This window comes from Apis laboriosa, unplaced genomic scaffold (assembly GCF_014066325.1).
Source record: "Apis laboriosa isolate Shangri-la unplaced genomic scaffold, ASM1406632v1 scaffold9_cov152, whole genome shotgun sequence".
Taxonomy (NCBI): domain Eukaryota; kingdom Metazoa; phylum Arthropoda; class Insecta; order Hymenoptera; family Apidae; genus Apis; species Apis laboriosa.
In genome coordinates this window covers 4,344,441-4,371,164 of record NW_025224966.1, presented here as the reverse complement: position 1 = coordinate 4,371,164, position 26,724 = coordinate 4,344,441, and the positions used below count along the sequence as shown (strand labels likewise).

Sequence of the window (26,724 nt, the reverse complement as noted above, 5' to 3'; positions counted from 1 at the left end):
GTAAAGTTCCAAGTGCAAAGTCTACTATACTACCCTCTACCTCCCTCCCCCGCCCCGAGTTCTTCCGCGCTCAACGAAGTTGGCCGCTGTCATTCTTCTACCAACCCTTGGCAAGAAAGAGAGAGGCGTCCTTCTTCCTCGTTGCGAAGGAAAGAATGCCTTAGGCGGACGTCTAGAAATCTTTCGGATATAACAGGAAGATGCTTTTACCTCGTTTCCAAGATGAATTCACGGGGAGAGAAAGATACGATCGACGCTTTCGAATTTTTTTTCGAAGTCTACGTCAACGTTTGCCAATTACAATTGATCGAGTTATTTGAACTCGAAGGAAGGTGATGGAAACGTAGCTTTGTATTTCCATTCTTTGATACTACATCCATTTCTGGCATCAATGATTATTACTCAGTTCCCATAATTATTAAGATTTATTATTAAAATGATCGCTCGTAGAATATATTTTCGAATAAAATAAAACTATATAGATTTTCATTGAAACTTAAGTTGTTGCTTTGTAATAAAACAATGTTGGATAATTTTACGTATCAACTTTTACGAAATCATAATTCATTCACTACCAAATACGTTGAAATAAAATCTTTTAAAACTTTTAATAGGGTTAAATCTGTCGTGAAATATTGTGGATCGATCCACAAGTGGTAGATACGCGAGTTATATGGGGGAATAAGGAAAGAGCAGGTGAACAAGAGTTTCTTTTTCCGGGAACGAGGGGCAAGGAAATGGGAGGCGCTCACATGCGCTCACGAAGGTGAACGGGTTGAGAACGCCACTTGAGCCGAACTTATAACTAAAACGTCGATGAATTATTCAAGGAGACACTCGACTGAATAATTGATACACATGGGAAGTCAATGGGGCGCATATACTTACATACGTAAGTATGGTAGTACGAATATACGCGAGCTTCCCGATCGAATGAAAGCACGCTTTCTCGCCGTTTAGCAGCTGCACATGTAAATTGCTCAATTTTATCCCCAATTAATTCTACGGCTTGACGCGTTTCTCCAAGCAATGAGGAGAAAACTACCGTGCAACTACGTGTAATTTTGCCTTCTCTCCCCCTTTCTTCCCTCTTTTTTCGTGTCTAATTTCCAACAGAACCCTCCCTCGAAATCCACTCTTCTCTCATTCTTTCTTTTCCTGCTCGAATCGGTCTGTTCGAAAGATAGAGGAAAGAGACAAGATTTTCGTTCGATCTTCGAAATTTTTTTTTTTCTTTCTTTTTCTTTCTTTACGATGAAAAACTTTTAGCTCCTCGCAAATTCCACAAAGCGCTAAACACCGCAAAATCTCGCCCCCTGTGTCCTAAAATTCCACGAAATTGAAATTAAGGGACACAGGGATCCTGAGGTTGGGGGGCATCGTCGATGATAAGCATTCTGCGGCCTCGAGGAATCTCAATATTGAGCTGTCATCACAACGACGGATCTCCATTGTGTCGCCTAATTTCCCAAGATTCGAGAACAGACCTTACCTTCGTATAAATATATAACGTACACAAGTGGTAAAAAGAGAGGGAAAAAATTCGAATGAAAATTTTTGACGTCATATCATGTTAATGATTAATATCACCGCGTATCGCATATCGTATTTTCGTATTTTTGCATTTGTGGTGGGTTAAATATATCACGTTTGAATATACACGTTTACAGGGGAAGGGGGGAGGAGGAGGATCATTAGAGGTTAATTATTTAAAGGGAATACACAGGAGGGAAAATTTAATCGGTGTCAATAATACCGATTGATTGATAACACCGATACAAGAACATCCTTCTCCCCTTCCCCTCCCAACTTGTAATTTCGATGTATCGATACCCGGTTATTTGAATTATATTATTCACGTCGGTATACATAATTCATCCCGTGTTTCAGACCTGCGCGGCTGCCTAGGTAGGGCACGTTATTATGCGGAAATTTCGGTCGATTGCTTTACACGTATCGTACGTGCGTTAAAAATCTTGCGTTAAAAAATTTTTAATGGAAAATCGAAAGATCGAATCGACAGAGAAAGAGAAAGAGAGAGAGAGAGAGGAAAAGAGAGAAAGAGAGAGGGAGAAAGTGATATTATATATAATTAAACAACATCGAACTACGAATAATTATTAATTATTGTTTGGAAAATATATAATATATATATATCGAATGTTTGTAGCTCGGTGGATGAGAGTTTAAAAAAAGAGAAAAAGAAGAAGAGAGAGAGAGAGAGGGAGAGAAGAAAAGAAAAAAAGATTGCGAATTCGACAAGCGCAATTTAATGCTAATATTTCGAACAATTTTATTCCCATGTATAATTGAAAATTATGATTAATCATTTGTTATTACCGCGTTAAAAACTACTGGAAGCGCGTTGAGATATATTTTCAGTAATATTTCACGTGCGTCACGTGGAATTTTAAAAAGCGGGCGGCCGCATTAATTTGAATTTTAAAAAAGGCGAGCAAGATAACGGCGAGGAGGAAGGTAACTCTGGGAGTGGAAGATAAAGGTCAGTTGTAAACTGAAGTCAAACGTTTACTTCCTTTCGTTGTGTTTTTTTTTTTTTTATTTTTTTATTTCAAATAAACAAAAGAATCATCATTTCAAATAATATAACAATCAATTCTTTTCCCAAACGAAAGGTAAAAAACGGATAGATTTGTATAAGAAGAAGAAGAAGAAAATAAAAAAAATCAAGCAAATTAAAAGACTCTAGACTCTCTAATCTGACCTCGGATTCAACGTTTCGGAGGAGGAATAAGCGAGGGACGAGACAAACGACTCATCAGCTTTAATCGAGAATAGCAGCTCTAGTTTCGAGCCGAAACTCGGTTGCCGGTTGTTCTGCAGAGGATCGGTCACGTACAATACCTCGGACCAGATCCCCAGTGAGCCGGCACTTTCGTCGATCTATTAGTCGCTCAATTACCCAAAATACTCCCAGATACGCGGATCGGATACAGAATCCTTTGCCGGTATTCGGCTACACTTCCAAGTCGATAACAGTTCAGATTCAAACGTCCCTCCACTTTTTGGGATCGAAAGATTACTTGAATACCTACTCCCCTCATCACTTCCAATTTATTTTAAACAACTTTAATCTTAAAATGACACATTTGTTTCGAGAATAGTTTTAAATAAGTCGATGAAAGGCGTTTTCTTTTTAATTACGAATATTATATTGTGAAATGTTAAATCACGATTTGTAAAAATTCGCGAATATTTTCGCGTTCCTCTTGAATATCTTCTCCAAGGCAGGCTAATGGAAGTTCGAGAGGTAGAGAGGTTGGATAGCACTGTATTAGCCAATTACCCTAAACGTTCTCGAAACACGTGTATATGTATATATATATATATATACACGGTATGAAATCCTTTGGGCTGCATCCGATATGCCCGCAGTTTCAGAGTCAATAATTAAAGGAGGTACTACTATCGTTTTACCCGTAACCTACCATCTTCGCGCAAGCTCTATCCGTTTTCATTCGAACGTCTCATGAGATAACTCGCGTCTGCGAAATAATTCGTAAAACTTGATAACGTTCCAAGTTATTCGATATACTTATCAACGATAAATGTAATAATTAATAGAGATAAAAGTTTCGCACGAAACAAAAGGAAGAGATATACAATCCTTTTATATATGTCACATTTACCGTGGAGCGAGAGATAAACGCAAAAGATCAAAGAATCTCGGCGGTTGCTCTATTTTTCTCTAATTGAATATTCCGTTGTAACTGTTCCACCGTTGAACTCTATGCTCTCTGAAAATGCTTGCCTCCTCGAAACGGATGCTATTGTTTTAATCGAAAGACGCTAACGTTATTACGCTCATGAGTTATTCCTTCGTACGTCGGTTGTTATATTTTCTTGCCGCAAAAAAAAAAAAAAAAAAAAAATTCCATTTTACAATCACGATCCAATTTTTCTATCGTTTCTATCCATTTTCGCGCAAGATTGCAAGGTTTTAATCGAAACGGTCTATATTTAACGCTAGAGAGAATCGCTTTACGTTTAATAATAATTCGAACGTTTCAGAGATTGCGACATCCTCTGGTGGCGAGCAAATTTGATTGAACGGAGAACGAAAAAGTCACGATGATGAAGTCTCGATCGATGTAAATCCGCTTGCTAAAAAAGAAAAAAAAAGAAAGAAAAAAGAAAGAAAGAAAGAAAGAAAAAACGTTCTTCATTTCCTGATTCATATCTCTTGCCCGCCAACCATTTCTTAAAGTCATCCACAGACCGTCCCCCCGTTGCATATCCCGATGGTTTTCACGATGAGGATGATGAATACAGCCGAGCAATTTTTGTTTCCAACCGCATAAACTACCGTTGTAATCGCATCGTGATGAATTCATTATTGATGAGAGCGGGCTTCCACACATTTTATTCTTACAGCGCTTCATTTTCTTTTCAACTTTTTGCTACAATTTTTTAACTCGTTATCTATAAATATATTTTACTAGAATTTATTTCCTTTTCTCTTTGGAGATATTTATCCAAGAAATTGAAAGAATATCAATTTTTTCGATAGACAGAAAAAAAGGAAAGGAGTAAACGCTTCTTTCGAACGAACATCAAAGTGTAATTTTTCATTTTCGAAAAGTTATAATATTTTCATTTTGTATTTAAAGAAACTTTGCAGAATCAACAAAGTGACATTATCAATCCGATAAGAAGAATACGCGTCGCCCGACAATTATTCTTTTCTTCCCTCTTCATAAATATTCACGAAATCCTCGCCCGAAATAATACATTACGCGTTTTAAATCGGATAATCATTCGATCGATGGCGAATTAATCCGTTCACTCGCAATTTTTCCAACAGTGGCGGCCAACAAACCGGTCAGCTGCTGACCATTACCGTGTACAAGGACAATTTTAACGTTCATTAATTAATTTGCATAATAAAGTTTCGCATTAACGGACGAAAATTCCGAAAACGGGCGAAACGGGCGTACCGGATAATAATTATTATTGGCGATCGATGGCGTCGATTTCACGTTTCGCCGGGACGTGGATTGGATTAATTGGTCCAAGAAACCGAGATCGGCTCCTTGATATAATCCGATAAAGCTTGAACCGCTAGGATAAGGGGAAAAATACACGCGAAAGCTCGTGCTCTTCGCGTGGAATGGAATCGTGTCCGATGTGTCGGTCATCGCCGATGATCACAGCTTCCTCAAAGCTGTTCCTGGTTCTCTGCTGGATGGAACAGCTGTACCACCACCGATTGGTGAAGATTTTTGCGCAGAGAGAGAGACAGAGAGAGAGAGAGAGAGAGAGAGAGAGAGAGAGAGACGTGTCAACGACCGGACGATCGCAGTCCGATCCGTGAACGGTGTAACTGCTTGCTTTGCCTTTATTCCATTTACTTGGTTCGTTGCGTGGCCGAATAACTCGGGACATTGATTTCTTCGCTGTCCAATTAGCGAATCCCCCCCGATTCGTTATTGGAGTAATCCACCGTTACGGTTTCTCGTGTAGGCTGATGATTTTGGGAATCGATAAGAGACTTGTCACACCGCTATTAAAGTAATATTGTTTCTGTTGAGTGTTACGTATTTCCTATTTTGCAACGCGAGTTTTATTGTTTGACAATAAAGAAAATAGTTATGTTACGTTCGCTAGGGAATTTTTCTTTGCTATGACTTTTAATAAGGAATCGAAATTGCCTTCTAATATTTAGAAGAATCTAAGTTCTTCAAATTACAGTTGTATCGTTTTTGTTTGTCTTTTTCCTTTTTTCCTTTCTTTAAATATATCGACGTTCCACTTTACATTTCGCATTTTACATTAGTGAAATTAGATGCGAGTATACTGTAAGGATGATTCAATTTGTTTCAGTTTTTACTAGGGGGTTTTTTCTTTGCTATGATTTTTAATAACGAGTCGAAATTGTTCTTCTAATATTTCAAAGTTCTAAAGAATCCAAATTTTTAGCAAATTATATAGTATTGTTTCTTTCTTTTTGAATATACGAAAATAATATGCGAAATTTTCGATATTCCATATTACATTTCACATTTTACATTAGTGAAACAGATACATTGTAAGGATGATTTAACTTGTAGTTTCTATTAGGGGATTTTTCTTTGCTATGATTTTTAATAACGAATTTTCGAAATTTCCTTCTGATATTTCAAAGTTCTAGAAAGAATTTTTTTAGGAAATTATATGATATTGTTTTTTTCTTTTCATTTTCCTTTCTTTTTTTTTGAATGTATGTAAAATTTTCCACGTTCCATATTACATTTCACATTTCACATTAACGAAACGTAAATGAAAATACACTGTAAGGATGATTTAATCGTGATAGTAGTATTCGGAAGACACGACTAGAGAGTTGATACGTCGGTGTTGGTTTCGAAAATCAAGGCTGCTCCAGATAATCGGAGGATGTAACGAAGATTGAGGATCCGATAGCGGATAATGATGGGAGCGTCCCACGTGTACAGATATTACGCGCAAGAGTGTAATACCCGAAAGAAAATGTCAAGATCATTATCCGTGAGATAAGCATTGTGGGATCTCTTGCGCGAATTATCATCGTTCGTTAAGAAGGAGGATTCATTAACCGCGCTATCTGATTTCAGAGGCGCCTTAATTGCGATAGAATCGTGTATGACGCTCTTAATCATCGGTTTTAATCATCGTTTAACACGCTTTAACGTTCCGCTACAAGCGCGTTCCAATTTGCACTTATTATTTCTATCTATCGAAAATGAAAATTTCATCTAATCAAGATCGATCACAATATTCCAATTATAATCTTTTTAATCGGATATCATTGACTCCGCCGATATCTTTACACGAACGAAGATTACAACATCGCAACATCTTCTTTCACAGTCGCAATCTCTATCCCTCACATTTACAAGAAATTTAAAAATTTAAAAATTTTTGCCTGAAATGAAAGACCAGAAAGAAAAGAAAAGGAGACTAAAATCATCCTTTAACGATCAATTTTTCCCCCATAATTGAAACGCGAAACGTGGAACAATTAGTCGGGATTAAAGGTAAAAGATACTTGTTGCCACGCATCGTGCACGTTTTCATTAAACTCCGTAAGCATCATCACGGTGAAAAGTAATTTGTCCGTGGCACGTGAACCGACTGAAATTACAAGAACAGAATGCTCTCCTCCTCTCTAGCTCTCCGTAAGACGCGAGGAGACAACATGATGGCAAAATGGATACGCCGCCTCTGTTATGCGCCTTGTTCCTTCTAATTGCCGCCACGTACAAATCGCGTTGAAAATATGGCGCCCCCTGACGAACAAGGAAATACACGAGAGGACATCTAATTAGCAAGAACGTTTGTTACACTTTCGAGAAGTTTTAATGGGGGCCTGTTTCCTCCTCCTTCTTCCTTCTTCGCTCAGACAAATTACTTCTCTCGCGAAAAAAGAGGGGGGGAAAGTGAAGAGAAACAAAGAAAGAGGAAAAAAGGAGAAGCAAAAAAAGATCCGCGATAATTTTTTACGCGTCTTTTGCGGAGGAAAATTCGTCGCGTTAATTCGCTCGCGAGGATCTATCTGTTTATCGAACGTGAACGAAAAGGCAATTTCCAACTGGAAGGATCGTTCGTTTATTTATCCTGGCTGAAAGCAGTTTCTCGTTACTAATTAATTAACCAATTAAAATTCAACGAAAGACCGTCTCCGCATCTTCTCGAGCGAAACTGTCTACGGTAAAATAATATTAATTTGAATATTTTTTTTTTTTTTTTTACTTCATCTGGAAAGAATTAATTATCGATACTTCGGTATTAATTTTGTAATTAGCGATTCTTGGAATCCTACGGACGACGGATAGTTCCTTGTTTTACTCTTATAAAGGGAGGGTGGTATTATTGTTCCTTCTATTATAATTTCAATTGGAAAGTTTTGCCTGAAAGAAACTTTCCTCGGTGAATAGGATTTCGTTATTTTCGATATTACGCTCTCGTTTCATTTTTTTTTCTAATTTCGTAATTATTTATGGTTGCAATGATTTTTTTTAGGTGATTGCGAACAATTGATTCTTCTAATGAATGTAATATTTATATTATTCTTTCTTGGAAAGAATAATATTAAAAATTAAGTTTTTGGATTTTACTTTTGAACTTGAGTTTTGATTACTTTACATTACTCTCTCGTAATATTTTATTAGAGTAAAATAAAAATTGGACGAGAAAAATATATAAATATTTATATTTTTTAAAACTTGAACGCAGAAATGAACCAAGAGACATAATGGATGTATATGGAAATCATAGAATAAATTTCCTCTGCGCGAGATCTTATCTATGGGGGAATCTAATTTGAAATTTGCTGTGTACGTGCAGCTTGTAGCTTGTATAACGTGGTTTCGTAACTTATTTTTACGATGTTGGTGTTTACCAACACCAAGTATCTGGAAACGTTGCTTTCCAGAAAAATAGATTAGAAAATTGTACTCGAGCATACATTCGAAAACATCCAGCCATTTCGAATATCTCGAGAACAAATCACGGAAACTTGGAGTAATTCAATAATTCGTGAAGAGAAATTTTACAATTTTTCGTCGAACAGATTAGAGAAATTTGAAAAATTTAAGAAAATAGTTCACGTTTTAATAAGCCTTTATAATAAGCCTTAAGGGATTGCTATTTTATAATTTTTCCTCTTTTTTTTTTTCAACATCAAGTGATTAAATACTTCTTAGAATAAACTCATATTATAAAATATATCCTGTACATCCTGCTCGAAATTTATCTTATTCAATTTTCAAAATCGTTATTGTTCTTAATTGTTAGGAAGAAGAAGAATTAAATAACTTCAAACTTTTTAATTTATATTCAATGCGACATCGTAATCGTAATGATCCCACGAATAATAATACAATACACATTGTGAAAAGAATCATTTTTATGAATAGGAAAAAAGAAAAAAATATGAAAATGTTAAATTTTCAAAATTATAAATATCGAAATTAAAGCATTAATAATTTCACCATACAGACAAAACTAATTAATTTACATAAATTATAAATATAAAGAAAAATAAGATCGAAAACGTACATCCCTTAAATTCGAATTCGTACGAATGGAATTAATTTTCTTCGCGAAACTGCTTCAATTACGGAACATTATGCTCCCATTGTGACCGAATACAAATGAGCCTCGGCTCATTACATAAAAGTATATACGTGTAGGAAAAGAGGGCGATTATGTACATTCATGTACATGTGCGTAAGTCGTGAAATTTTAAACCGCTTGTTAATTAAGCGCTCGAGAATTCAATCGATGCGAAAGATCAATCGAAATCACGATTTCGAGGGCAACAATCAACGATCGACACTTCTGTTTAATCGTCAGTAGTGACGATTTATGGAAGACCCTCGGTTTGCATAATTGCCGCTTATGCACGTTCAATGATGGTGCAATGGAAGAGAGAGAGAGAGAGAGAGAGGGAGGGAAGAAGACATGTTCGAGTTCCGGATGGGGTTGCAGGATGGTTGCTTCGCGTATTTCTGCGATGTGTCGAGTAGTTACCACTCAGAATGGCAACGCTAATGGCGGCACGACAATGCAATGAGCTGTAAACAGGACTATTGTCTTTATAGCTATATTTTGCTATAACCATACCCCCCCTCTCTTTTCCTTTTTCGATTCGTTCGTGTTTAGCTTTCTATTTCTTTGGTCGTATGCAAGCGTAGTATACACGATTCTCTATTGTTGAACAATTTATTTTCAATCAGTTTTGTTATATTGTATATATCAGTCAGTAATATTTATTATCGAGTTACGAAGTGATGAGATTAATTTTTTATTCCATAATTATCGAAGATCCAAAAAAACGATTATAAGTCTCGTAGATAAGTTTTCAATTTTTCGTGAAAAAAATTCAAATTTCGTTTTCGAAATTTTTCTTCTTTCGCGTTGACAGTTTTTCATGTCTCAAAGCTTTTCGTATTGAATTTATTATATAGATTGGATAGCAAAATTATCAATTTGTTTTTATTCTTTTTCAGCAGATGAAAGATCTTCAAAAGTGTTTTTCTTTTTTTAACAAAAATCAATTCAAATTACCGAAAAAATTTCGTAATTTGTGCGACGAGAAGAGAAGATTAAAAGCAAAGTAATAAATGTAATATCTTTGATATTGGATCAATTATTTATTCGTATTTAATAGATCTTACGAGCAACATTCCTCAACATCGAGGAGATGAAAGGGATTAAAAGGAGCAATCGGTAATATAAAAATATTAGCATGATCATAGACATAAAATCGCAATACCGGAACTTGAACCAACGATTTAAAGTAGTTCGTGCAAAGAGTATCCTCTAAGTCCAAGTACTCCTTTTACCTTTCGATGGGGCTTCGCCACTTTGTACAACTTGAATAGGCCTGTATCCTCTTTCAGAGATAGATTGTGCCGGTATAATAAGTACACGAGAGATAGAGTATATAATAATTAAACTCGATCCTTGTCTCTCATTCCACACAATTTCATTCCCGACAATTTTCAATAGAGAATAATCTCAAACTGGTTCGTTTCTTTTCCTTTTTCTTCTTTTTTATCGTTTCCTTTATTAAATCACTCATTTATAACGTATAAAGAAGTCATTGCCACGCATTCGTTACCCGCATTTATTTGCGATTAAATCTAATCGATCGACGAGGTTATTATTATTTATATACGTTTCATTATAATTATTTACATAATGAATCATTATCCAATTTCTACACATTGGATTATCTTTAAAATATTACACGAGATTCTTCTTTATTCTTCTTCTAAAAATAGAAAATAGATCACTAATATTGGTAACTGCTCAATCTAATTGCCATTCGTATTGCAATTACGATTTATTAATAATATTAAAGAGTGTTGCATACTCGCACAATACAATTAACGTATCATGTGCGAGAAAATTAAAATACTCGGAATACGTTTAAACGTAATCATCAAATAACGTTTTTAATATTATTTTTCTAAAAGGAAAAAGAAAATAATATTATTCGAACAGCGAAAAATTTAAATAATCGATTCTGCGTTTTTTTCTTCTTTTTTTTTTTTTTTTCAAAAACAAATTCATTAAAAGAACGATGTTTGACTTTTGAAACGGATTTACTTACGACGAAGAACTTACGACGCGTATGCACGATTTATTCGCATAGATCTTTTACGACGAGTAATATCCTACACGCGCTTCTACCCTTTCCGTGTGCCAGTGCAATTTGTCCTGGATGATGGCGATGCACTATTGCAATATCACCAAGGACAACTTGCGACTCTTTTTTTCTTCTTCTCTCTTTTTTTTTCCCCCCCTCCCGTTTCTTTTCCCATCCGGAATGCGTCATTGCAGCTCGTGTCAATCGTAGATATAATGACGGAGCAGACGTGGAAACATTATTTCTCTTTATTTCGCTTTAACGTTCTTCCTTTTTTTTTTTCTTTCTTTCTTTTATTTTTTTTTTTTTTTTTTGAACCAACGTGTCCAATTCGATACGAGGGAAAGACGATTAATTTTCATAATTTTTATACGACATGACAATCGCAATTACGTAGAAACTGACTTTGTCTAGACGAGGCTGGAAAAAATGAAAAATATCCACTAACCTGTTCTGCAGATTCGGTGATGAAAGAGTGACAATATTGTATGCTGAAGTGCGCCCTAGGCTCTCGGGCGAGGAAGCTGAATTGTGCGTGTTGAGGTTCACAGGTTGCGTACGAGATGCGCCTCAACGCGTGCGCCATTTGCACGCACTGAAAAAAAAAAAAAAAAAATAATATTAATAATAAAATCGATAATTGTTTTACACATCAACTTACATACTTATATTTCGTATATTTTGAAAAAATGCAAATGCAAATAAATAAAATGTTCAACATGTTCAAATTTAAATTGTAACGTATGCGAGAGGATCCAGTTTAAAATTTCAAACGAATATTTCCCTCTCGAATACTCCATCTTCATCATATCACACATCGTAAAAGATTCATCAATTCTGAGAAGTTAAAGTATAAATATAAATAGCAAGCGTAACAATTGCAAGGTAGGGGGAAGGGTGGGTTTATATCAGGTTTAAAAATAATCAAACTCGGTTAATATCGGGAAATACGATAATATCAACAATTTTCTCCCCCGTTTACCACCGTTGGCCGTAGTTATTTGCAAAACGGATGGTAATTTCAAACTTTCCTCCCCCTCCCCCTTTGAATATACACGTTGAATAAAAATGTCTACCGAATAATGATACGGTACTTGGAAGGTACGGCCAGGTCAGAAAGATCAAAGCAGCTTGTTACGTTTCAGTCTGCAGCAACATTTCTCAAGCATAAAATAGCGACGTCTCTTGCGACACCCCGCGTTATCTTGCGCTATACACGTATCCGTGGGGGTTGTTGAATTTCTCTTTGCGATTTTATGCCTTCTTACTAGTTTTCACCGTTTGCTTGCTTCCCCGCTTCTTCGCTGCGTGTTCAGAAAGTTCGACGCCTTTTTTTATTTGAACCGTATCCGCAAACGGTGGTGATCACGGACCATGGTGATAACAGAAAAATCGCTTATCGTTCGCGATGGAAGAAAAATCATTCGCTTTATTCGCTGTATTCGAAAATTAAGAATTCGTTGGAATGGTTAATTAATAATATCGTGGATTGTAATAATCGTTTTTAAAAAATAGATTCAGCATTTTTTTTAAAGATGTTATGGTGGAAGATTCGCGATGGAAAAGAAATCATTCGCTTTGTATTCGAAAATTAAGAATTCGTTGGAATAATTAATTAATAATATCGTGGATTATAACAATCATTTTTAAAAAATAGATTCAGCATTTTTTTTAAAGATGTTATGGTGGAAGATTCGCGATGGAAAAGAAATTATTCGCTTTGTATTCGAAAATTAAAAATTCGTTGGAATAATTAATAATATCGTGGATTGTAACAATCATTTTTAAAAAATAGATTCAGTATTTTTGGAAATGATGAAAGATTCGCGATGAAAGAAAAATCATTCGCTTTATATTCGTTAATTAATAATATCGTGGATTGTAATAATCGTTTTTAAAAAATAGATTCATTTTTGTTACAGTGGAAGATCGAGAGTGAAAAGATTTTCATGTATGGAATGGTTTTAATTGCGATGACATTTTGGATTTTTTTATAACAATAAATTCAATAGTTATTCAGAATGATGGAGCTGGAAGATTGAAGAATAAGAAGATTTTGTATATTTTGTACGTTTCCTTATTTTTCCAAGCAAAGTTGTTTAAACCTTACAAGTAAAGTGGGCTTCCTCCATCTCCACGCATCACCTCTTGTGTTGAGGGTGAAGAATATATGGGAAGTCATATGAGATCTGTTGATCCCTCTCTTTTCGCTTATAATGATGACACGTAAGGTTGAACAAAATTGCATTAGACATTCTATACGTAGATTATATAGAGAAAGGAGTATCTTATTATAAGATTCTTTTCTAAATATAATTACGTAAATCTTATTAAGTTTGCCTTGTTAAATCTCTTTAAATCAATGAAATTTATAAGAGTCGAGTATATAAAGAAATAGCATCCTCATTAAATCGGATAAGTCATAAATATCATTTAAATTTATCAGAGTGTCAGAGATATTGCAGCTCGTTGCTAAGAACGGTAAATCTTCGATCTAATGAATGTAGGATGAAATATATCAAATGATAAAAAATATTATTATTTGTTAAAAAAATACAATAACATATTTTTATAATGTATATTAAAATTATAAGTTTTATTAAATTGTAACGATCAGTTATTTTCTTTCATTATTTTTATATTTTAATTTAGGAATTTTTATAGTTTATAATATTATAAAAATTTATAACTATAATATTTTAATTATTTCGATAATGATAAAACAGATTAGAAAAATTTATATTTGATTAAATAATTTAATTTAAGAAAATGATTGCCTATAGTACCGACGTGCGTAAGACATTACATCTTATAACACTTAGTTTCAATAACTGTCGACAGAGTACGCCATTTCTTACCAATCACTTCTGGCGCATAACCTTAAATTTGATCACGTAAAATATAAACAATAATTTTTTTATTAGAAAATCTAATTTCATATTTTTTTCTAGAAAAAAAAATACTTAATAAATATTTTCAAAATGTATCTAATTTTATCAATCTTATACGTAATTATATATTGCCTTTATCATCATGCTGATGATATTTTAATACATTTTTTTTGATATTTTATTTTAAATCACATTTTTACAAAATACAGTACACAAAATAAATATCAAATATCAATACAAACAAATTGTTCAAGCATCGAGAGCTAACATTTTTTCGCGCTTCATCATAAAAACTTATGATTCGATCGTTTCTTGTTCTCAGAAATAGTTCGATAATTAATTCAACCGCGGAAGCGAAGCATTATCGTAGCGTTGTCTCGATTAACACGGCAGCACGTCACGACTAAAAGGAAATAAATCATAATTATTGGCCACTTCGGTCCTTTTCGAACCCGAGATGAAGTTTCGTTCATCGAATTCGTTCAGCAACATGGAACTTTTAATGGCTCACAAGCCGTACTTCCCGTTCGCAGAAAAATCCGCCGGAAAGTTGGTCGTTTCTGCCGCGCGAAGTCTGCTTTCGAACTTTCAAGCGATTTCGAGATATTGTTCGACTTAAACCGCGAATCATTCGACAATCAGCCATGGATTTCCAATTACAATCGTTATCAAACCATCTTGGTAATTATAAATTAATAATATTAATAATATATAATATATATATTAATAGTTTTTTCTGTGCTTTATAATTTAATAAATAAAAATTTTCAATTATATTCAGTTTCTTTTCCAGCAAATATATGTTATTTATACATAATTGTTGAACAATATTAATAAATTTGTATATTTTCGAGGAATTATTCGAAGCATGAATAACATCTCGAGATCAGTCAGGTTTCATTATACTGTGCATACCTTATATCTTCAAAGCGCCATTTCTTTCGTCTGGAATATTTTACCGTTGTGCCTGTTTACTGGCTGTGTTTGCAATCTTCCTTCTTATTATTACTTCTTCCTTGTCTTTGTATACTTTGTGCTTTATATTTAATAACTTAACATTTACATGTTTCCACAATACTTTTTCTCACTCAGAAAAATACAAAAATTAAATTACTTCTTATTCGATACATCTCATATCCGTATGAGACGAACAAATCGAGTATCGTTTCAAATACAACAATTTCTCGTAAAATCTCCTTCGATCAATTGAACACCGTTTCCATCCAAATCCCACCTTTCCCATTCCTATTCCTTCACATATAGACGTTCATTAAATCAAGCATAGATATACGTAGATATCATAATTCATAAAAATTCATAAAAAAGAAAGAAAGCTTATTTTTCGATCACAGCGTTAGTTAAATCGAGCGTAAACATTCTGTATTCCTTTTTCCGAATGTCGTTCCACGAGCGTGAAAGAGAACGTGTTATATTTCGACGAATTCCTCCGTCGAAAAATTATGATTACACCAGCATACGTATTCTCACCTGGAACCTTACGAGGGACGTGAGGTCACGTATGCTTTATACAGCCTGCCCCCACAGTATGCTACGTGTACGTGTGCGCTTCGGTATGCATAATGTTTATAAGCTGGCGCATCCGCATCATGGATCCACGCGGCGACATAAAATATTTTTATATCGAGGGATACCCCAAACCCCTGGAAAATATTTGTGTACCCGCGACTATACACGTACCGTGCACCGTAAATAACTCGTTCGAGCCGCCGTTATTGGACGATCGGCCACCATTTTCATCGATTTTCCAACGACCTCCCTTTCTTTCCGTCCACGCCGCGCCGCGTCCACCAGAGACCGACCAAGGAAAAAATAATTGAAGAGAGGAACGTCGCGGTGGAACAAATTTTCAGGGACCCAAACGCTTTCTCGCTCTCTCTCTCTCTCTCTCTCTCTCTCTCTCTCTCTTTCTCTCTCCTTGAATTTTTCATGTTTTCACGATGGCGCGGCGAACCTCTACGTGAGAGACGTAGAAATGATTTTCATAGAAGACGAACGTATAAGGGCACTATTCGATTTTTGTGTGTTTCTTTATCGACGGTGCGTCGATGGTGGATTATGGAAAGCGGTGGAAACGTGTAGCTAAGAAACGGACGTTCGGATGGAGATATGGAAATATTCAAATATATTTGAAGTTTTTAAAAATCGAACGAATTTTTTTGATTTGTTTGTCGCACGAATATCCGTTTTTTTCCCGAAAAGTTGCATACATTTGTACGTAGATACACGAATTCTTAATTCGTGGAGGGAAACACGTTTTGAGCGAAATTGTAAACTGTGAAGTACGATGTAATGAGTTCCTGGAATTTAATGACGTAGTGGCATAAAGGAAGGGAACACGTATTGTGAAACTGCTGCGTATAAACTTTGCATCGTTACGTACAAAGCTCAAACCCTTTCAAAACCGAAACAATTTTAACCAACCAACATCGTTTGATTATTACTATTAAAACATTTTTAATTAAGTACATTCGACGAAGATTAACCATTGCTTTTTTTTCTTTTTCGACGAAATAATCGCGCAATATTTATCTCGTTCCAGTTAAGTACGATTAAATTTCGCGAAAATCACTCGTTACTTCAACTTCAACTTCTATTTCCCTGTGCAACTGAGCACAGGAGAGATTCGACAGACAGACAGACAGACAGACAGACAGACAGACAGACACCCTTTTTTTTTTTTTTCCTTTTCTTTCTTTTTTTCTTCTTTTTTATCGATAACTACTTTCGCATAATGAGTATCAACGGTGGTTCATCAAAATTCCACGCGTGATCTCGAATGCAGGAGGACGATAAGGGCGTAGAAGGACGAGGCACGGTTCAAAAAGCGTGGTATGGCTCGAGCGTTGTAAAATACGAGAACTAAGGACAACGGTTTACCTAGGCGGAGACGGTACTTCCTGTACAAAGGGAAAAGGCTGGGAACAGATGAAGGAGAAGTTATTGATGGTCTCTGCTCTGTGGCATCGTTTATATCTTCCGCACGTACAGTCACCGCTTCAAGTGAATACACAGATCGTGGTTCTCCTCTCGTAAGAGTCCATATTTGTTCCTCCGCATCCATCATTTCCTTCCTTATTTTCTTTCGTATTTCCAACGCGACAACGCGGCAATCGCCCACTTGTGGAGGCAACGAAATTGATTCTTCCGGATTTCTCATCTTTTCGGCCTAATTTCGAATCTGATTATTCGGAATAATTCTATCCTTTATTTTTTTTATATTTCATTAAGAAAATGTAATGTAAAAAAATGTGGTTGTACACCTTCTTCTTCTTCTTTCCGTCTTTAAACACTATTTCTACGGTAATTGACAATCTCGAAGATACTTATAATTGATATTTTTTTTACTTGAACTTACTTATATGTTATCGATTTCAAAAAATGATCGATTATAAAAAATTTCGATCAAAAATAAATGCAATTGTGTATATTTTAAATTCTGAGAATTATATAACTGAAAAATTTGCAACCTTCCATTTTTTCCCCTTACCTTATTTCCTCGCTACCTTCACGTTCAACAACGAGTGATAAATCTTTCTTACATTTAAGAGTGACAGGAAAGAAGAAGAGGAAGGAAGAGGGCGGGGGGGGGGTGGTAGTCAGAACTTAACGATCCGTGTAATTGTTCCTAAAAAGTTCGAATGTATGCAGAGATAAGAATATTTTCTTATTAAAGAGGTCGAAGGTGAGAAAAAAAAAAAAGAAAAGAAAAGAAAAAAGAAAAAAGAGAGAGAAAGAAGAGGAAGGAAAAGAGAAAAAATGGCGGTCGCCTTCCATTACCATCTTCTAAAAGAGGTGTCGATGCAGCAAACTCGCGTAAAGGGAGCAATGGGATTCCTTCGGGATTTCTGGATACCCCGGAATTCCATAGTGGCTCGCCGCGGTCCATTTCCGCCGTGGAACTTTTTAACGAGCTCTAAGAAAAAAAATCCTTCGTCCTTCCCTTGATCGGTCTTGCCCACCCAGGAATACGCATTCAATTACGTTTTATACTCCTCTGTTTCTTTCGTTGTGAAGAATTCGGTTTTATTTTTATTTATTTCTCTCTCTCTCTCTCTCTCTCTCATGGACAAACAATTCTTGTAATTTTGTAAAATTTTGTTTTTCAACGAAATGATTAATTGTCTTGTAACCGATTTTTAATATATTTCTTCGTTTTAATTTACGCTTAATAATTATGTTTCGTTTCCATAAGTAATAATAATAATAATAATACGAGTGAGCGGAAATTAAATTAATTAAATGAATTTCATTACCGCGTATTATGTATTATGAATGAAAGTTGAATAAATTGTATCAATTTATTTCCATTTAATGAGACAATCGGGCAAAATTGTAAAATATTTAGACGATATATTATTCCATTTAATTGCTGTGTCAATATAAATATGAAATTAAAATTAAAATTAACATTGGGATTATCGAATTGTCAATGTGATCGATCATCAATTCTCGATTTTTCGTAATTCTTAAATTAATCGTTAAAAACAGACGATTCGTTATAATATATCTTTTAGAAAAAATTAATTTTAATTTCAATCTATCTTATTTTATTTACCAATATTTTTATACAATTTCGATCATTCGTGTACAATATTTTTATCGTGATAAAATGTTCTAGTATTAAAACGATTCAAATGCTACGAAATTACGAACGAAGCTACAAATTAGCATTCACTATTACAGAAATAACAGAGGTAACAATTCGACAACGATTGTTTACTGATCCTAACGATCGACGAGCGTTGTTAGGAACGCGACACCAATTATCGTTATTAATTGGAAGACATAGAAATAGATTCTATGTAATTTCGTTAATCCACTTAATAACTCGCCCAATTTCTGGCCTGAATCTAATTTTACGTGGCTCTACGTGGCTACGTAACCGTAAGTGTTCTGAATGGAATCAGGAAATCCTCCCTTACCTCTGCCTCTCGTGTTTCAATAAACAGTGAATTATTATGTACGCCTATATTTGCATAATGTGTGTGCAATGTGTGTTGCGCGAGAATCGATAAACGTGGCCCTGGGCGAACATTGATCGCGAGAGACGACATTCTTGCATTTTCGATTGCGTCTCCATTGTGCATAATGTTTTTCTTTCGGTTCAAATTTTCTATTTTATCCCTTCCAAACGAAAAATTTGATGAAATTTCCAATTAAAAGTTTGATTGAAAGTTGAAGAACGGGTTTAAAATATTGCGTTTGAAATAATAATTCGATATATTTTGAGAAATAAAAAATATATATATATGCAATAGTTTCTCAAAACTTCGTTTAATCAAAAGGATGGAATTAAAATGGAATTTAAAATATTTCAAAATATTTTGAAAAATGTTAAACAGGATATTTAGAGGGGGATGAAATGATAAAATCATTTGTATGGAAAATTCGTTATGAGAACTGGATATAATTCATTCAGTTGGTTAATTAATCGACATATTCGTTATAATTCGAGAGGAATGGCGGTCGGTCCTTATAACGGCCATTACGGGAACAATAATCGATTTGAGTATTAATTAAACCATAAAATCGATTGGTTTAACCTTCGTATTACGATTATTATCATGCATCGTAATATCGACTGTACAATCGATATTGTTTATGCTTCGAAATGGGACATGTCTACCATGAAAATTACTAATTATTCCATACGCGTTATTTTTGAATTAATTATCCTACGAATTGATACCTTGTGTAACGGGGGAAGTTGATTAGACAAAATTTTAATTTTTCAAAATTGCGAGTAATAAAAGCACTCGGATGAAAAAATGCCGTGTCTTCGAGAAATCGAAGAAACGAGATTTAAAGAAGATTCCAAGTTTTTGTTTTCGCGTTGGGCGACACAATTGCCGAGAATTGCGTTAATTTAAAGAAAAGTTGGGTGTCCGACAAATTTGAGGGACAATAGCAATTGTACGTGCCACTTCCCTTTAAAATTTCCTTAACACCGCGCATAGTTACGAGTTCGTGCAAACTTCCGGCAAGTTGTTAATCCTTGAGTAGAAGGGACGCCTCTTAACGGTGTCTAAGCAGTTAGGGAACAGACCAACTATGCGAGAAATCAATCGTTTTTGCCACAATGATTTTCGTGTCATATTTGCACTAATATATTAAGATCAATTTTTTATTTTTTTCGTTACTTCTTTCAACTTTTCAAATTGTTTGCAATTCTTGTAATTTCACCACTAACATGAAGATGAAGAAACAACGTAGCACAGAAATGCAGCAAGGAAGAAATATCTGTTCTGTGCAAATTCATTTTAAAAACCTATTTAGAAATATATATGTATGTTTATGAGAATTAAGTAAAAATACAATTAAAAATGGTGGAGAATTAGCTACGAGCGAGAGAACTTGAGATGAGTCGAGCAAGATGTAAAAAAAGGAGCGCAGGATATAAATTCTTTTAATATAAATTTTTAAAAAATTTCGCTATTTTATCGTGTATATATCTTTGTAACGATATGATAAATACTGATAAATACGTACATTATTTCTTCGAATCGAGTTTAGGTTAAAGTTGTAAAGCACGTTAAAGTTCACAAAGTTCTCGTCGTTACGAAACTATTATATCGATACTCGTGCTACAACGGAAAGAGCAATATTGAAACAAGTGTATCTTGGCCCGTGGTATCGTATACCTTGCCCTGAAACTGATATATCGAAATATTACACGAGATAACATTAATTTTAAAACGAGAAATTAAACGAATCAACGAATCGCGGGCGAGGAAACATATAAAAGGTAATTAAGAAATAATATCAAATTATCGATGCATTATTTTCGACAAAGAGCGACAGGAGGAGGAGAATTTATACTTCACGAAAAAATAACACAGGTATTCACGACATCGCTGCAACTTATATTTCGTCCGATAATATTATTCGATGAAATATCAATCCAGAGATCGGTAGAAAAATATTGAAACAGGGCGGTATTTGAATATTCTTCATGAAACTTATATTTTCACTTTTTCCATCGAGTTAGCTCGCTAATCGATTTTGTATTTGACAGGTTTCGTTCGTCGAACCCGGGAACGTTTGCCGATTGTTTCTCGGCCGCGTGCAGGCCGCCTCGTCTGGCTTCGGCCAACGTGATCACGTGGTACGTATTTGGAAAATGCATTGTCCGAGAGCAATGCCGTACCCGACAAAAGGGCGTACGTCGGGAACAAAAATGAAAGGAAATCGGTGGAGGGCGAGTGATTAAGACAGCCTGTCCCCGTGGCTTTTCAACAAATTGTATTAAACGATATGTAACCGTGTCAGAAAAATAATTTGCGTAGACATCAGAGTAGAGCGCGGAGAGGAGGATAATTTTTATGATTCTTCTTTTCCTTTTTTTTTTTTTTTNTTTTTTTTTTTTTTTTTTCTTTTTCTTTGTTAGATCGAATACAAAGATCAAATGGAATATGCCGAGTTTCTACTTGGATGTTATTTTTAAATTCCGTGTGAAATTCGTGACCCACATTATTAATTAACAGTCTGATGTAATTTTGGCGAGAGATAACAAGGTTTTTGGTAACGAAATAATGGTAAAACTTGCATACATGTTAATAACAAATTAACTAAACTCTAATTAACCGACTAAATCAAATTATATATATATATAAATTGCATACGTGTTAACACACGTGGATGGAATAATGTTTATATAACTGTGTAATGATTATTGATAAATTTTCTTTGCTTGCCATCGCGTTATCAATATTATGATATCTAGAGATCATATTTCTTTTAATCACGTCTCAAGAGATATCGCTTTATCAAGTTTATATCTTTCTCTGACCCCCGGTGAATATTGTTTGTCTTCAACCTAAAAAATAAAGGGAACGCGGGCAGAAAACAAACTGAATCACGACCACCATTGAAACCGGTATTCATCGTGGAACCTTTTGATGTCTCCGTGAGAGAAACTCTTATGAGATTCGCGAACAGTTCCCTCTATTGCTGTTTATATATCTGCTGTTTCGCAATTGTACAGGCTGATCCACGCAAACTGAAACTAATCGTATCTCTTTCGCGATATTAACCACGGAAAAGGAGCGTGCCAGCATGTGATTCGAAGAAAGGAATTACGTACGTATATTCAACAAGTACACTGCTTTCTAACAATCCGTGGATATCATATCTTGTTACGCATTCTTTTATTTTTCAAAACGGAAAACGTAAGTTTTTCTTCGCGTTGCGGGGGTACAAATTGAGAATAGATATCATCAGATTTCGTATCAGATTTCGCATCGCAGTAGTTTTCTACTGTTTTAACACGCTAATGAACTGAAATGCGGATGCAAAAAAAAATTATAATCAGATATTGAGGTATAATACCATGCGTAATGCTACGTATACGGATGCACGCGGCCCCATTGTGGCGACATTTTTCCACCATAAAACTTGATACGCGCATTTGCATATCGCGAACAGCCATTTCCTTAATTGAATTTACCCTACTGTCATTGGCCAGGGCCATTAATCGTCGTGACATATAACTTCGAAATGGATATCGTAAGGAATAAAGATTCGAACAATCGATTCTGTATTCAATTTCATTTATCAAATTGATTTAATATAATAATGATAAAAGAAGGATAATTAAAATTGATGAGACAAAAGGGTTAAATTTGATGCAAAACATACAACGAAATACCCAAAATTCAATGCCTATACAAAAAAAGAAAATTTAAACAAACGAAAAACTCTTTTCCTATATTTTTTCCCCATGATTTCACATCGAACAATTGATTTAACGCGTCATTAATCGCAATAATAAAAGAAAAATAATTAAAATTGATAAAAATATTAAATTTAAAGCAAAACATTCAACGAAACATCCAAAATACTCGATGCCTGTACAAAAAAAAAAAAAATTTATTTTTTTCACAGAATAAAAATATTCACCATGATTTCACAACATATCAATGAATTACACAAGTAGACGTAGTTTATGATCGAGGACATCGACTCGTTATCAGATTATCCTTCAGAAAGGAAGAAAGGAGAGAAGACGAAATCTTGGAGTAACGAGACAGGTGCAAACAGAAATTTTTAATTCGACGCGCCCCTAATTCAAAGAGGATAGTTGACGGTGACATGGCGGAAGGGTAGCATGGCGTACATCCAATGTGTACAGCTCACAACTTTCGCCATAAACACCCTTTTACGCGTGTCCTCTCCTCGTGTGTATCGCGTTACATGCTGTTTATGTACGTGTACGCGCCACGTCGGATCCCATCGACGCCAAGTAGCAAGATAAACAGTCGTAGACAAGGTCGAGGCCTGCACTCAAGCTAATGCACGAGTTTTCGTTTTTTCTTGAAAGAAAAAAGGAAAAAAAAAAAAAAGAAGAGAAAAAAACACCCCTTCCTCGCCCTCGCTAGTCGCGTTTCACACTCCCCTGCATCGGCGGAGTTCTTGGCACAGGGATGGCCGACTAACCAAATTGGATGTACGAGGAAAAAATCTCGCCACGGCCCCTGAACAACGTCTATCGCCTCGTTCGTCCACGTTCTCGGCTTCGATAATTTTTTGGTGGAATAATTTGCAAGGAATATTGCATTACGAATAGATTACAAAATTCCTAAAAACTTTATTTCTAATATGATGGAACCTTCATTCATTTGCATTCTATCATTTCATTCATTCAACTTGCATTCTATTAATTACATTATTCGTGAAAGTTTGAAGATGGAATTAGATGTAACGAGGATCTTGTTGGATTTGGGACGTCTTTTGATGGAAAAAGGAAAAACTCAACGAGATTTAGAGCACTCTCGGGAGAACAGGTGCACACGTGTAATTCAATGATTACGTTAGGTATATGTGCGCGAGAGGAGTACGGTTGAATGGAGAGAGCGGAGTGTTTGGTGCGCGTAAATTGTAAGTTACCGCTTTAAAGGAGATGTGCTGGAAAATTGTGTTGGCGTAACGCGAATATTTCTTAAATTTCTTTAAATTTTATGCGTTGCGCGTGATATACAATTTATCTACAAATAAATATTTATACAACTTTAATACAAATATATTCAAAAATATTAATATAAATCGTTACTTTCGTAATCGAATTTTTTATGCAATCTAAATTTGAAGAAAAATATCCGTGTTTCACCGTGTTGGTACCGTGAATAAAACACACACACACACACACATTCACAAGTGAAAGTAAATGGAGCCATTTCGCGGTTACCATAAACAGTAACAGTATTCATTTGTAAATTGGATCGAGTACATTTTTTTTACAATACGTATAACGATTACCTGGTACCGTAACAATACTTCATTCATGCATACACTGATTCGATCCAATTCAACCTATCTAATAAAAATAATATCTTCCAATTAAGTAATATAGTTCCAATAAAGTAATATCCTCCATTTTCTATTTCAGATCGATTGGTTACAATTGATATGATTCACATACAGTTAGAAACGATTAATCGTGTTAAGCACAACAACGAAAAAATTAAACCTTAGTCGTTATATACATCTTCGCAAAGTGTGGAAAGTGTGGGAAACGCGCCGCACGATAAAAGCATTAAACGTCCCGTAGAGGGATAATATCTCTATACGGCTTAATTGAAAAACGGACGACGGTTACACGGTTAACGAAATTAGCGGGGAGGTATATAGGGAAAAAGTCGCGTAAAAATTTCACCCTCTCCATTTTTGCCAAGGCTTCTGTTATCGTTGCTCGTTTGCCGTGGGATTTTGAACATGCGCTCGTCACCGCGCCAAGCTAATTTCCCTCTCGACCGAGATAACATCAACGCGGCGTGGAAAAGAACGCTGCTTCTCGCAACGAGAAATTATTTATTGTCCCTGAATACGAGCGTCGTGTTTACACCGGGATCGTTACGCACACACAGCGCCTTTGGAGAGGATGGATCCTCTTGATCTTTTCACGTTTCACGAAAAGGAAGGAAAAGCGGCCGTTGTTTTCGAGGATAATCCAGATGTTCTCGTCATCTGTGTTTCAACGTTTTCCCTCATTGGCGCGCTTTATTTAAAGGGAGAATCAGGTAAATGTTCATCTGTGATCGATCTGGGAATCGATTTTTCGTGAAAGGATGTTTTGGAAAGGACTTTGATCTTTAAGAGGAATCGTTTTGCATTTTCTTGGGTAAATTTTATTGGTTATACGATTAATATTCAAAATACAAAAATTGTTATCATATTGTTATAGTTTTATATCAACATAAGTTAAATATTTACCTGTGATCATCTGAAAATTGGTTTTTTCGTGTAGGATGTAATATAAAGACTTTGAAAAATTAGAAAATAGAAAATAGGAAATATTGTATATTGATAATTATTGATTATACGATTAATATAAGGATTCTTAATATATTATTATAATTTTATATATTTATCGTTAATGTAAATTAAAAACTGTATATTATTATATTCTCGTCACTAATGATTGTGAAGATTATGATTCAAAACAAGAATAATATTATAATCCTGCATAGTTGAAAATGCATGGATACGATAACAAGAGATCAGATTTGTGTACGTATGCAAAATTGTTGGCTCATTGAGCATTAATTAATATGCTATTCGCGAGGATATCAAATATATTCGTTTACAGCATTATACGGAGAACTAATGATTCAAACCTATTGTTGATCGCTAAAATTAATTTTATCACGTTCTTTCATAAAGCAAAAGTAACGAAAAATAAATTTTCGTTATTCATATAACAATTAATATAAATACTTTTCTATTTTAAATAATATACACTGTACAAATTTCGTTATCCCTGCAAGTATTGAGCATCAAAGTATCGAAATAACGTTTGTACACGATACATTGTGTACATGCAAAGTATAAGTTGACATGCTGCTTGATTATTTGACAAATACCATATGGACAGCGTGAATGGATACTAACGGATGATACGGGGGTTGCGGAGGAGGGTGGGGGCAGGATACAAAAGAGATATGTGATTCCAGCGTGAGTGCTGTTTCGTGTATGCACGAGTAAATCCGCAGGTGGAGGGTAAATATATATTCCACGATCGTGGCAAAGCTATAGACACAAAGGTTGTACCAGCCGCTTGTTTTTCGTTATTCGTTTATTGCAAACCAGTCATCCGCTATCCACTTTTGCTTTACCCGATTTATCAACATCGTCGATCACCAATTTTTTTATCCCCGTCTCAAAAAAAAAAAAAATAAAAAAATCTATTCCCATCCTCTTTAGCGAACTTTAAGAGAAATTAAACGAATCAAGTCAAACGACACCTTTCGAATTTTAGTCATCCACCATCCACTTTTGCTTTACCCGATTTATCAACATCGTCGATCACCAATTTTTTTCTCCCCGTCTCAAAAAAAAAAAAAAATAAAAAAATCTATTCCCATTCTCTTAAGCGAACTTTAAGAGAAATTAAATGAATCAAGTCAAACGACATCTTTCGAATTTTAGTCATCCACCATTCACTTTTGCTTTACCCGATTTATCAACATCGTCGATCACCAATTTTTTTCTCCCCGTCTCAAAAAAAAAAATAAAAGAATCTATTCCCATCCTTTTAAGCGAACTCAATGTTTAAGAAAAATTAAATGAATCAAGTCAAACATCTTTCGAATTTTAGTCATCCACCATCGACTTTTGCTTTACCCGATTTATCAACATCGTCGATCACCAATTTTTTTCTCCCCATCTCAAAAAAAAAAA

General features: G+C 34.9%; 1 protein-coding gene across 5 annotated transcripts in view; it reads right to left on the bottom strand.

Annotated features, from left to right (window-relative positions):
• Positions 1–26,724, bottom strand: part of LOC122720047 (tensin-1-like) — a 253,105-nt gene that overhangs the window by 43,538 nt on the left and 182,843 nt on the right. For all 5 annotated transcript variants that reach the window (XM_043946470.1, XM_043946469.1, XM_043946468.1 and 2 more), the window contains one exon: positions 11,586–11,732. In XM_043946470.1, coding sequence (XP_043802405.1) covers positions 11,586–11,732 — 147 coding nt within the window. The remainder of the gene's footprint in view (positions 1–11,585; positions 11,733–26,724) is intronic.